This window comes from Xiphophorus couchianus, chromosome 5, assembly GCF_001444195.1.
Source record: "Xiphophorus couchianus chromosome 5, X_couchianus-1.0, whole genome shotgun sequence".
Taxonomy (NCBI): domain Eukaryota; kingdom Metazoa; phylum Chordata; class Actinopteri; order Cyprinodontiformes; family Poeciliidae; genus Xiphophorus; species Xiphophorus couchianus.
The window spans coordinates 6,953,199-6,966,706 of NC_040232.1; the positions used below are offsets into that span (position 1 = coordinate 6,953,199).

Consider the following 13,508-nt stretch of genomic DNA (forward strand, 5'->3'; position numbering starts at 1 on the left):
TCTGTGAAATGTGAGCCTGACGGCGTTTGTTTGTGTGTGTTCAGCACGGGACAGGTGACCGGCCTCCAGAGGGGTCCAACCACAGAGAAGTGGGAGTATGACAATCAAGGAAGAATCATTTCTCGAGTCTTTGCTGATGGAAAGATATGGAGCTACACGTATCTGGATAAGGTAGGAAACAATACAAATCTTTTACAGACAGGCATACATTCAACTTTCTTTCTTACTGGGTCAGGTGTTCAAACATTTCCAACACAAAACATATCTGTACTGCGTCAAGTATCATGGTATCCTCCTTTTTTTTTCTTTTTTTTTTTTTTACAATATCATGGTTTCTTTTATTTAGAAGGAGTATTGTTGGCGTTTCTGTAAACTGCCTGGTTTTCTGGACTTGATTCTGCTGTGACTAATGTGATGCAAAAAGGTTTTTCCATTGCAGTTTTAAGAAATACAAGGTGTGATATGGATGAATGTTTTTCGAAATTGCTGTGTTCCCATTCAGCAAATTTATTTTTGGAATTCAAATTTGCACAATTTTTTGATCAGTGGAAACACAGCTAGTGTCAGTGAACCAGCATGATTCTGTCATCGCTTGATTTAACAGATGGTACAATTTTCTGAGGTTTTGAAAGCCTTGCCTTGTCTTCTCCAAGCGTTCTTTATGTAATTTTATTCCATATGAATCAATGTTTGTCTCATTTCAGCATAAAACTTTTCTCCAAAAGGTAACTAGCTTGTTCCGGTGGGCAGCTACAAAGTTTTTACCAACCAAGAAGAAAGTTTCTATCTGCAGTAAATGTGCGGTAAAACATACTTCACTTTGGAGTTGGAGAAACTTGTGTTCAAGCTGCTTTTAGTTCATGCCAGGCTTGAGCTTAAGTGGTTTCACAGTTGTTCCTGATCAATGTATTTTCATCAGAGAGAGGCAGTATATGTGTGAAATAGTTTGAACTGAATATGTTGTAATCTGCAGCGGCAATGGTGGCAAAAGAAACTTTAACGGAAATCCATATCTTCTTAAAAAGAAACTGAGTAAGTGGAGAAAATTTGAATAAAATTTCTGCACCAAGTTCGTCTTTTTTAAGACTGATTTAAGTATTATGTCTTAAAATTATTCCACAGAACTTTTCAAATTCATTTTAATGCAATCATTCAGAAAAAGAACAGCATGATGATGGAAACGCAGGATAGAGTAGCAACTATCATGTAGGAAGGTGCTCTATAATTCTGAGTCTGGTAGTATTTTCCAAGGAATCTGTGCACTTACAAAAGACTGCAAAAAGCATGAAATGAATGATTGTAGAAAGGCGGCAAGTAAAGTAAAGGAAACTAAGAACCAAGAAACTATCTTGTCCTCAAATAAAAGAAACTATTGATGTCAGGAAAGCAAGGCTGACAGAGAGAAGAGAGTAAAAGAAGAAGAAGAGACCATTAAAAAGTGAGTGGCTTTGAAAAACATCTCTAAGGGAGCTTAGGAGGGAGCAAAAAAACAAACAGTGTGAGGAGAAAGAGGACAGGGAGGAGGGGAATGAATCCAACACGTCTGCTGTGTTAGCCTAGGACGGGCCTGACACTCTGAACGGCACCTGGCCTTGTTTGTGTGGGGATACAGAAGGCGAATGATTGATAGCAATGGAAAGACAGACAGACTGACAGAGGTACAACGGTGAGACAAGACTCCAGGGATGCCAGGAGCTTAGTTAGGATGTTAGAGAGAGGTGGAGGCCAGGGGAGAAGAACAACAGAGGGCTAAAAATTAGAATCACAGAAAGGCAAAAGATGCAGCAGACCATGAAATACGTCCTCTATGGGGAAATGTCTCTTGTATTAATGTGAATCTGGATAAGAAAACATCTGAAAGTGTTTAATATAAACTGAATATCTTCTGAATAATTGTCAGTCAGTTTCTTTATTCCTTTGTTCACATTCTTCTTTTATTGGCTTGATTAAAGTAATTGAATCTGTAGCTGTCTTCCTCTGACCGAAGAAAAAGAAAGGTGTCACACTCTCCCTAAGCTTTGTGTCCTGTTTGTAACATTCTGCTGTCGTCTCCTCTCTTTGACAGTCTATGGTGTTACTGCTGCACAGCCAGCATCAGTACATCTTCGACTACGACTCAGGGAACCGTCTATCAGCAGTCACCATGCCCAGCGTGGCTCGGCACACCATGCAGACCATAAGATCTGTGGGATACTACAGGAACCTGTACACCCCCCCGGAGAGCAACGCCTCTGTTACTGTGGACTACTCTGAGGAGGGGCAGGTGTGTGGCTTTTAATCAAACTGAAATTTTTAAGGAATGGAAATCTATAAAATATGTTTTCCATTTGTATTCATCCTACTAAGTCCTAGTTTTCACAATTTTCTTTGTATTAAATATTGCAAACTATTTGTTTGTGTTGGTCAATCACATAAAAGCTTAATAAAATAAATGAAGGTTTGTATATGTAGCATTACAGAATGCGTAGAAGTTTAAACATGTTGAGGCTACAGGCGTATGGCTCTTTCTGATTGGCCCAACAGATCATTCACAATTAACCTGGAACAAACTCCCAGAGAACTGCAAAACTGCTGAAACACTGATTTTCCCTGTCCATATCTTTCTATGTTCAGCTCCTCAGAGTGGCTCATCTAGGAACTGGCCGACGGATTCTGTACAAATATCGCAGACAAGTATATGGCTTCATTATTATTGTTAATTATCTTAAGTTCATGTCATAAAATATATTATGACCACTTCATGTGTAGTTTTAAAGTTCACCTAACCAACACTGCTGAATGTCTCATGACAGGAAGATTTCTGTTAGGCATCATTTGTGTTGATGTAAAAACAATCACCAAGGACTTCATTGATAAACACTTGCTTATGATACGTGACGATCCCTTACTGGCAATACTTATGGTTATATTTGTCTCCTCAGAATAAACTGGCAGAGATCCTTTATGACTCAACGCGGGTCAGCTTCACATACGACGAGACCGCTGGCGTGCTCAAAACCGTCAACCTCCAAAGCGAAGGCTTCATCTGCTCCATCCGCTACCGGCAAATCGGCCCGCTGGTCGACCGGCAAATTTTCCGCTTCAGCGAGGACGGCATGGTGAATGCGCGCTTCGACTATACCTACGACAACAGCTTCAGGGTCACCAGCATGCAGGCTGTGATCAATGAGACGCCGCTGCCTATTGATCTATATCAGTTTGACGATATCTCTGGGAAAGTGGAGCAGTTTGGGAAGTTTGGAGTTATCTACTATGATATTAATCAGGTAAGAGACGAGTCATTTCAATAGATTTAACCAGTCGTGAGGAAAAGTAGGTCTTCATGTTGTGCTTGCAGTGATGAACCAAAATATGTAGAGCAATTAGAAGATAGAAAGCAGAAAGAATATTATAAATAAGAGTTGGCTATGAGGCTTCATAGTATTTCATATTGATAAGTAGTTTTGTGTAAATACATACTATTCTTAATCTTATTGGGTCAACCCTACAAATCTAAACATTGAATTGGTTCATTTTAGTCACTTCCATGGCCATGGGTACAGATGACTGAACAATGGAGCAGCTGCCCCGCCATTTTTAAAAGTTAGACTGAAAATTGTAAAGGCCGAATCATAAGTTTAGAACAATGTCTAATGGAAATGACTAAAAATATCTTGACATGTTATAATAACTTGTTCAAGCACTTTGCATGTTAAGACTTATTCAACAAACTTATGCTTAATTGTTTAGTTTGCCTTGCATGATACATTTTGATCAACATGATATAATCAATTCAAAATGTAGGAAAACGCAGATAATTGTACATAATCACATTATGGACTAAAAGCCTTTGCAACTTGCTCAGTGGAATCAGAAACTGCTTTTTTTATGCGCACAAGTGACGCATTGAGGTGAAGATTGAACAAGTAGTTTGGAGAGAAATGCACCAGAGCAACTGAGAAAAACTGTTTCTCAGTTCTTGCAACTGTTTCTCAGTTGCAAGAATTCCTCTTGACATGAATCAGATGAAACACAGCAGAACATTTTTGGACGTGTCTGTTATTTCACACTACTCCTAAAATCAGCACCCACAGGCTGTTTTCAAACTAAAACTAGCTGTAAACTGTATGTGTCACTGATGGAAATCAATGTTTACTTCCTGTTTCAGATCATCTCCACAGCAGTGATGACCTACACCAAGCACTTTGACCAACACGGCCGGATCAAGGAGATCCAATATGAAATTTTCAGGTCACTCATGTACTGGATCACCATTCAGTACGACAACATGGGCAGGGTCACCAAGCGCGAGATCAAGATCGGACCCTTTGCCAACACAACCAAATATGGTTATGAGTATGACGTTGATGGACAGCTGCAGACAGTCTCTCTCAATGAGAAGTTAATATGGAGGTGGGATTTATTTTATGGAACTACTGTTTGAAGAAAAACTACTGGGTTGCTGTGACAGGTTGACGGTTTAATGCCGGCTTTGCAGGTTTAACTATGACCTGAATGGAAACCTACACTTACTGAACCCGGGGAACAGCGGCCGTCTGACGCCGCTACGCTACGATCTGAGGGACAGAATCACTCGTCTGGGAGATGTTCAGTACAAAATGGACGAAGATGGATTCCTGAGACAGAGAGGAACGGAGATATTTGAGTACAACTCCAAAGGTGGGAACTATCATCCAAACACACTGAACATGACGGAGCAGAGAACAGATTTACATCCTTGTAAAACTATCTGCTCTAGAACAAATCTAGGTTTATATTGCAGAGCAAGCTTTTTGCAATAGCGATGTCATAACTTGTTCTTTTGTTTGATTTCAGGTCTTTTAGTTCGTGTTTACAGTAAAGCTGCAAGCTGGACCATCCAGTACCGTTATGACGGCTTGGGTCGGCGTGTGGCATCCCGGAACAGTCTGGGCCAGCACCTGCAGTTCTTCTATGCTGACCTGAACTACCCCACCAGGATCACCCACGTCTACAACCACTCCAGCTCTGAGATCACCTCTTTCTACTACGACCTGCAGGTAGCTGCCGTTGTACACTAATTCTGACAGCCATTAGCCACGTTTCCATCCTATTATCATTCCAATCATGAGCAAACTTTGAAAATTTTGCAAAAAAGAAGATGTGAATTACTAGGTGTGTTTCCTGGTTGTCTGCGTAGCCTGGTTGAATCGCTCCAAACCAAAGTGTAATTACGTCAGATGTTGACGTTAAACTTGGCTATATTAATCAGGCATAAATGTTCACTACGTCTGAACTTACTGAGAAAATATGTTTTCATCTCCCCTTTAACACATCAGCTTTTTTACAGAAAAGGGTAAAAAAAAATTCCAACTGTGAATCATATGCACTTTTCCTTTCTTTCTTTTTTTTACAACATATAGTGTGTGGCCAAAAGTAGTATTTCTTTTTTGCTTTGGACTTTGGACTTTTTTGTAATTTTGCTTGACAAGTTCTTTGAACTATTGATTTTCTTTTCTGAATTTTATTAATTTAGGAATTTACATATTTCATCTGATTTATCTTTATTCTCTTGTTGCCTATTTAATTGTTAGAGAAACCAACCTGTAGCGTATTGACCATTATTGAACATCAGCACCAGACAACATAAGACTAATTATTTGAATTATATGTGCCAGTAACAAAACTCACACCACTAAGGCAGACGGTGGTTCCAAGTGTTGCACAAAGGGTCCTTTTTTCCCATTCAGACACCTGGATCCCAAAATGTCTATCCACACCACTGCATGTCCTCCAAATTACATGACAAAAATTTGCATTCTTTCTAGTTTTTCTTTTCTCATTATTATGTTTATTTGTGGATATACATGAGATCTGAGGAATAGAACATGAGCTGCTTTGTAGTCTTTGTCACAGACCTGTAGCGCCTCCTGGAGGAAAAGATTGTGAACAACATGCCGATGAGGAAGACATTCAATAGACCTGCTCTCACTTTACATTATCTCTCTCATTTTTCCTCATTTAAAGCTTTCTCTTTAAAGTTCAGTCCGCTGACACCTGCTGTCGTGTTCGTACTCCATCTGTCAGCTTCTAATCCCAAAGATCCAGCATTCCTCTCGCTCTGCCTTCCACTTCAAACAAATAAAGCTTTCCTCATTTAGAGTGAATTTAGAAATATTACTTCTGTCTGGGAACTAAGGATCTCCCACGACGTTAGGCTTGTGTGTGTGTGTGGGGGGGGGGGGGGGGGGGGGTGTACGTGCATGCGCGTCGAGCTTCTCCCACAGCGCTCACAAGTGAATGAACAGGTGAGTCTGGGAGGCTTTAGCAGAACAACAAAGAAATAAACATATAATGATGATGTTTGTATCATTTTTTTAAACCCCTGTTGTATATTACAAAGAGTTGTTCTGCTGTAATGATAGAAATTACTGGTATAAATCATCTCTTAGTTTTAATGAATGTAAGTGTGTTGTGTGTGGTTGCGCAGGGTCATGTGTTTGCCATGGAAATCAGCAGTGGAGAGGAGTTTTATATTGCGTGTGACAACACCGGGACTCCGCTGGCGGTCTTCAGCAACAATGGACTGCTCCTTAAACAGGTACGACTGTTTTCTCATCAACCGCAGGAAGAAAGCAGCTGAGCATGTTATCTGTTTGTGAAATGATTTTGTGTGCTACGAGCAGATTATGAGTTAATAAATGTGTGCGTTTGCAGGTACAATACACAGCATACGGGGAGGTTTACTTTGACTCCAACCCTGACTTCGTCCTTGTGATCGGGTTCCACGGCGGCCTGTACGATCCTCTGACACGACTGCTGCATTTTGGAGACAGAGATTATGACATTCCCGCTGGGAGGTAGACCGTCTGTCTCTTATTCGCTCATTTCTAGTCCAAGCATGGCATACGATTGCATGCAAGCACTCGCTGTGTGCTTTGTCAGCGTCACACCTGATCAGGTGCTTCGGTTTGTTTCTTCTTCTTCTCCTGAAGATGGACAACTCCAGACATCAGCACGTGGACGCGTGTTGGGAAAGACCCTCAGCCTTTTAACTTGTATATGTTCAGAGGGAACAACCCCGTAAGCAAGATTCATCAGGTCAAAGAGTATGTTACAGGTAATAAGTTCAGTCAGAAAAATCTTGCCCCATTCACTGCGAAGACACAAAACCTTACCAAGTATATTTGGTCCATATTCTGGTGCAAATATTTTTGTACACTTGAAATAAGACAAACCTAACTTATACGTAATTTTTCTGCAAGGTATAGCTGCTTGTTTTAAGTCAATAACTCCATAATATTGATGAAAAAGTACTAGTTCCAATAGGAGATTACTTCACTCATAACATGGGAAAAATGTCCTGCTGTAAGTTAAATAATCTGCCAGTGTTCTGTTACACCAGCAAAACAGGATTTTTTACTTTTATTTGAAACCAGAACAGAAGTCACAGTAATTGCTGCATTCCAGTTACCTGGGAAATGGGAACTCGGTGCTGGATTTGATGCCAAACATTCTGGTTAAGAAGTCTGCATTTCAACATGGCAAAGCCCATAAACATAGCTTTCAATTCCTCATGCAAACATCATTTTAATTTTTATTTTCCATAAGCAAACATCAATTTCCATTTATTCAGTTTAGAGTTGCAGGTGCTACATGTAATATTGATTTTAGACGCACTCTTACATGTGTGTCTTGTAAAATTAACACATTTCCACCGCACTTTACTATAGTTCCCAGTTCCAAGTACAACTGTATCACAGCATCTGATGTTTACTGGGTTCTTTAATTCCCTCTTTGTTTTTTGTTTTTTTTATTTCACTGCCTGTTTTTTCTGCAGATGTCAACATCTGGTTGGTCACCTTTGGCTTTCACCTTCATAACGCTATCCCAGGATTCCCTATTCCTAAATTCGACCTGACAGAGCCGTCCCTGGAGATGAAAAAGAGTCAGCTTTGGGATGACTTGCCTGTGTGTATTCTTATTCATTTTAACTACAATGTTTTAGATAATCTGCCACTGATGACTGAATCCACAATACCATAGTATATATAGTAATGTGGAACGTTTTTCCAGAGTGATTCATTTGCTCAGTGAGATCTTTTATCACCTCTCAGCAAACTGTGGCTTAAGATAAAGGATGACATTTCAGAAATCTGAGTTTTATTTATAGTTAATTAAATTCATTGCTGATGTCAGGTGTGTACGCAAGAAGACTGAATGCTGTAAATAAATCAATGTATATGTTTAAAGGTGCACACACTTATGCAACTTATGTAGTTTATGTTTATATATATGAGCAACTTTTGCCTCATGGCACTTTACAAGACCAACAGATGCAGTAAAATATAATAAATTCAGCCCGATTATTCAAACAGATTGAGAGATGATTATATACTTTATTATATACTACAATTTGACTCTACTGTAGTTATTCAACAATGTAGTCAAGTTCAGTTTATTATTAACTTAAACTCTAACTTTACAGCATTGTGGAGGATGCATATGCTCAGAATGAAAGAGATCAAAGCACTGAACCCTGTACTCCAAAAGTTTCCCTTGTGACTGAATTACATGCATCATTAACACAAACAAACTGGAATCTACCATACAAATATGATGTAAACCAGGTTATTGCTGATCCCTTGATGTTTTTCCCCCTAACGGATTTGTTTGTTTACTGATTAAATTATACAGTAACTTTAAATTTGGAAGGAATTATGAAATTGCTTTATCATTCAATAATTTTTTACATCGCATTAGTTCAGAGTCACAAAGAAATAACAGAGAAATAATTACTTCAACTGTGATGTCTTGACACCAAACTACTGTAACATTACATCTTTAGTCTATATGGACAGTTGGACATAGTTAGTTGAATGTACTACTTTATTTTTATGTCTTAAAATTACCAATTGATGTTATTTTGTTGTAATATTTCTGTCAGCTGTAAAATTCACAACTTAAATACTAAATGCTCTCTTTGTAGATTAAAACGTAGCTATTCTGTCAGCACCTGTTAGACAGACCCATGACGGCACTGATAATAAAGACAAAGCTCTGAACAATGACAGAGGAAAATACTGGCAGAGATAGGAAAGCGTGATCAAGTGAAGCCAGTCACTCCCATCTCGACCTTATTTTCTGCTCCTTTCTCTTCTCCTACCCCCTCTCTGATACTGGGGTAATTATATTGGACAGACTATCAAGCAGTCACACTTCTACTCAAACAGTTTGTTCAGCTTCAGCCCAGAAAGAGAGTTTGAATCAAGACAGTCGCAAATAATAAGAAGGGTAGGAGAGAAGTGTACGTAGAGGATCAGAGAAGGTGAGGAAGGGAGTCAGAAAGGCTCAGAGCAATTTAAAGTGTTATCTGAAGTGAGGAATTATTTTTTTCCAAAGACCTTCCGAAGCTGCGGGCGTGTTGACCAGCTGAGCCAACTAATACAGATACACACGTGCAGAAAAGATAGTTTACAGAGCAGACCACGTCTACTATGTATTAGCATTGTACAGTTTAACGCACTCCTGTGGAGGAGCTGCATTATGGGAGGTGGGGACAGTTACAACCCCCAGCAGACAAAAATAAAACATAAACATTTTCATTTTAAGAAATACAACTAAAAATCAGCTTAACGAATAATAAAACAGGCTTTTATATAAACAGTCACGACTGAATGTAGAAGAATAAAGGCCCCTGGGCTGGATGGAGTCAGTTCTGGTGCCCGATGCCAGATAAGAAAATATTTTACTCATTAAAATTACAGAACAATGGGTAGGGCTGCACATTTGCAGGGTCAAAATTGAAGGAAGGTTGGTTTGCAGATGGTTTCCATGTTGGTCCTAAAAAGATGATCATTTTCAAATATTTGATTGTTTAATAAATAAAAATTCAATATTTTAAGAAAACAACACATCCAAAAGGAGCTCTTATCGTTAATATGAGATGTTTAATATGACACTGTTTATAAAACATGCATAGTACACAACAGAAAACTTTGTACTCGCCCCCAAAACTTGGAGCCCTGGGTGACTGCCCATAAAGGCTGGCCAAGTAAAAGGTTTTTAACAGGGACCATTTGTGGCCCTTGCACTGATTTGTATTTTTATTATGAAGACATTTTTTTGTAGTTACAGTAAAATACTACTGACATAAATTTGATAAAATGGAAAATGTTTAGTGCAACACAAAGTATTTGTTTTTACAATCTTTTATGGTTTTATGAGTAGAACCACGTCTACCCAGAGACTTTTACTGAGAAGCCAACTTTGCATCCAAATCAGCTTTTACTTAATTTATCAAACCTGGCTGCATATACCAAGAAAAGAAAGTGACCCAAATCCCGTTATAATCCTACGAGTAAATTTGCTCAATAAAGCCAAAACATTTTTTAATTAAATGCCTTTCTTTAAGTACAGAAAAATCATCTTGAAGTTTTGGATTTACAATGATTAACTTCCCTTTCCTACAAAAAGGAAAGGATTACAGTATTTGCTTGATTTTAGTTTTTTTTCTTTTTTTCTTAACATGCAAGTACTTTTAACTTGATGGTTTTGGCCAATGTGTCAAACATTTTGCACACCCCTGGTCTGTTATATAAAATCCCAACAAAATACATGGAAGTTGGTAGTTGCAATATGACAGAAGGTGAAGGAATGTACATGAGTATAAATGTTTCTGCAAGGCACATTGGTGGCTGTTTGTGTTTTAAGGCGCTGGACATGTTGTGATGTCTCCTCGTTGCTTCTCTCTGCAGTCTATCTCAGGTGTGCAACAGGAAGTAACTCGCCAGTCGTCCGCCTTCCTGTCCTTCGAGCGCATGCCAGAAATCCAGCCCAGCCGACGGCACTCCGACCACACCAAGCCTTGGCTGTGGTTCGCGACCGTCAAGTCGCTGATTGGAAAGGGCGTCATGTTCGCTGTGGTGCAAGGACGAGTTGTGACAAATGCTCTAAACATCGCCAGCGAGGATTGCATCAAAGTGGCTGGGGTCCTGAACAACGCCTTCTACCTGGAGAACTTACATTTCACTGTTGAGGGACGAGACACTCACTACTTCATCAAGACCAGCCTTCCTGAGAACGACCTGAGCGCCCTGCGCCTCACCTCAGGCAGGAAGTCAATGGAAAACGGCGTGAACGTCACAGTGTCCCAGTCTACAACCGTGATGAACGGGAGAACACGGCGCTTCGCTGACGTAGAACTGCAGTACGGTGCCCTGGTCCTCCACGTGCGCTACGGGACGACGCTGGACGAAGAGAAAACGCGAATCTTGGAGCAGGCGCGGCAGAGGGCGCTGTCGAGCGCCTGGGCACGTGAACAGCAGCGGGTGAGAGACGGGGAGGAAGGCGTGAGACTGTGGACGGAGGGAGAGAAAAGGCAGCTGCTGAGCAGTGGGAAAGTTCAAGGCTACGATGGCTACTATGTCCTGTCCATTGAGCAGTACTCCGAACTGGCCGACAGCGCCAACAACATCCAGTTCCTCCGGCAGAGTGAGATAGGGAGGAGGTAACACGGCGTGAACACGTCCAGACGGTTCCACCTCTGACTGTCAAAGACTAACACTAAAAAAAGTTCTGTTTTAACACTAAATGGATGTCACAGATTGAACTAAGACGGCAACAACTGCCCACTGACCCCCTTAGATTTCGCTTTGACCTGAAGCTACAGCTGTGACTGCCTTCATGCACCTGGGAAAGGTTCTTCAACGCCCTACGTTTTCTGTTCCCTCTCGTGCTTTTAGACAGGCTGCACGCATGCCTTTCCACTTCCCTCCGACAGGCCAGGCTAACCTGACTGCCATATTTGCAAGCTGTGTACCTGTTAAACAGAGACTTTGGTTAACGGAGGGAAACATAGAGACTGGTTCAGATAGGCAGCTTGGTGTGCGAGCAGCCGACCGAAGCAGTTAAACAGCCCTGGACTGTGCATCCCTAACAGATGTTGCGGCTACCATATGTCTGAGGGTCCAGATGGGCCCCATCACTCCAGTTTGAGCCTTGTCTATAGGATTTATTATTCCATGGCTGACGCCATTGAATGGAACTGTTGTGGACTCTCTCTAAGAGAGACAGGCACAAAAAAGGACTGAAATTTGTACAAGTTAAAAAAAAAAAAAAAAGACTTTTTGTTGTTTGTAATTTTTGGTTTCGATTTTCTATATAAACTTGCATTTGCTTCAGAGAAAAAAAGGGATATTAAAATCAACAAAAGCGTTTACATCCTATTACCTACATGTATCGCACTATTACTACTATACCCACACCCCCACCACCACAACAGATCATGAGAAGAACTTATCAAAAACCAAATGTTGCATTGTATTTTTTTTCCTCCTTCTGATGGCTATGATCTATGGTCATTTCTACAAGCACTTCTCATCCCTTGTGCTAACCCAAGGCTTAGAAAGCAAACCTCAGTGTGCAGAGGTAAGGTGATCACAGTTCACACCGTCTGTGTGGACCAGGAAGACCCAAAAGAGTCCATTTCTTCTCCAAATTGTGACTCTGCTTCATAATGCATAGACCTTGTGATTTTGTCAGTCAAAGGTAGTAGTGCTGCTTGCAGTAGAAACTTGTTGTCATGGCTTGGTGGGACGGGGGGCAGCTGGGTTGCTGTGTTTAGCGACAGACTGTTGCTTCTCTCGTTGTTTTTGCTCGTTTTTCTTAAAGGGACAGTGCATCTTCATGAATGACACGTAAGTAACTAATAGATCAAAAATCGATGTGGCTGTTTTCTCATTGATTGTAGGTCTCTGGTCTCTTAGAGATTTTTTCTGTGTACATGTCTGTACAAAGGTTGGAAGGCAACTTTAAACATTTCAAAGGCAACAGAGTTAACATTGTATGCTGCAAAGGGTTTCTTTTCAGACAAGTCGACGTGTTTTGTTGATTTAACTTTATGTTGAAAGTTGAGAAATTCCATTTATCCGTACATCGATATTAGTCTCAGAGAAAGTAATTTATGTACAGTGTTTCTACGGTAAAGAATAAAAATCTTTAAAACTCCTGTCGTTTTGCTGTCTTCCTTTTACTGGCAGTAATTGATTCAGTTTTGATTATTGTAATTACTACAAATCAACAAAAAGTTACAATAAAGTTCAAATTCAAACCCCGTTTATGCATTTATTCAGATAATTTGTCAGAAATGATATTCAATGAAACGACATTTATTTGGAACATGTAAAATGTCAAAGAAGACATTAAAAAGAACAAAAAAAAAACAGAAGCAGAAAAACCTCAACCAGAATCAGGATTAGAACCAATCAACAACTGCTGCGTTTGTGCCGCCATGGCGACTGGAATCAGAGATTGGCCTGGACTGGGAGGCCTGGGGTTGGGTTCCTCCTTAGCCTGCAGCTGCTGCGGCCTCTGGGAGCGCCAAGTGCTGCGAGCTTTCCATCCATCTCACCATACAAACAACTTCACACCCTCCAGGTGTCAAATTAATACGCACAGCTAGTCCACACTCATCCGTGACATAAATAATCCAAATGACGGTCAAAGATTCCCATTTTATCAAAAACAAAAAAAAAGTAAAGCATAAAAAA

The 13,508-nt window shown here is 40.2% G+C and overlaps 1 protein-coding gene across 11 annotated transcripts in view; it reads left to right on the plus strand.

Annotated features, from left to right (window-relative positions):
- tenm3 (teneurin transmembrane protein 3) overlaps positions 1-12,967 on the plus strand; it is a 287,657-nt gene extending 274,690 nt beyond the window's left edge. For all 11 annotated transcript variants that reach the window (XM_028017268.1, XM_028017271.1, XM_028017270.1 and 8 more), the window contains 12 exons: positions 45-171; positions 2,066-2,263; positions 2,614-2,673; positions 2,922-3,266; positions 4,148-4,392; positions 4,478-4,659; positions 4,816-5,018; positions 6,449-6,559; positions 6,676-6,818; positions 6,954-7,078; positions 7,799-7,929; positions 10,716-12,967. In XM_028017268.1, coding sequence (XP_027873069.1) covers positions 45-171; positions 2,066-2,263; positions 2,614-2,673; positions 2,922-3,266; positions 4,148-4,392; positions 4,478-4,659; positions 4,816-5,018; positions 6,449-6,559; positions 6,676-6,818; positions 6,954-7,078; positions 7,799-7,929; positions 10,716-11,471 — 2,626 coding nt within the window. In that variant the 3' untranslated portion in view covers positions 11,472-12,967. The remainder of the gene's footprint in view (positions 1-44; positions 172-2,065; positions 2,264-2,613; positions 2,674-2,921; positions 3,267-4,147; positions 4,393-4,477; positions 4,660-4,815; positions 5,019-6,448; positions 6,560-6,675; positions 6,819-6,953; positions 7,079-7,798; positions 7,930-10,715) is intronic.
- Positions 12,968-13,508: the final 541 nt, after the last annotated feature.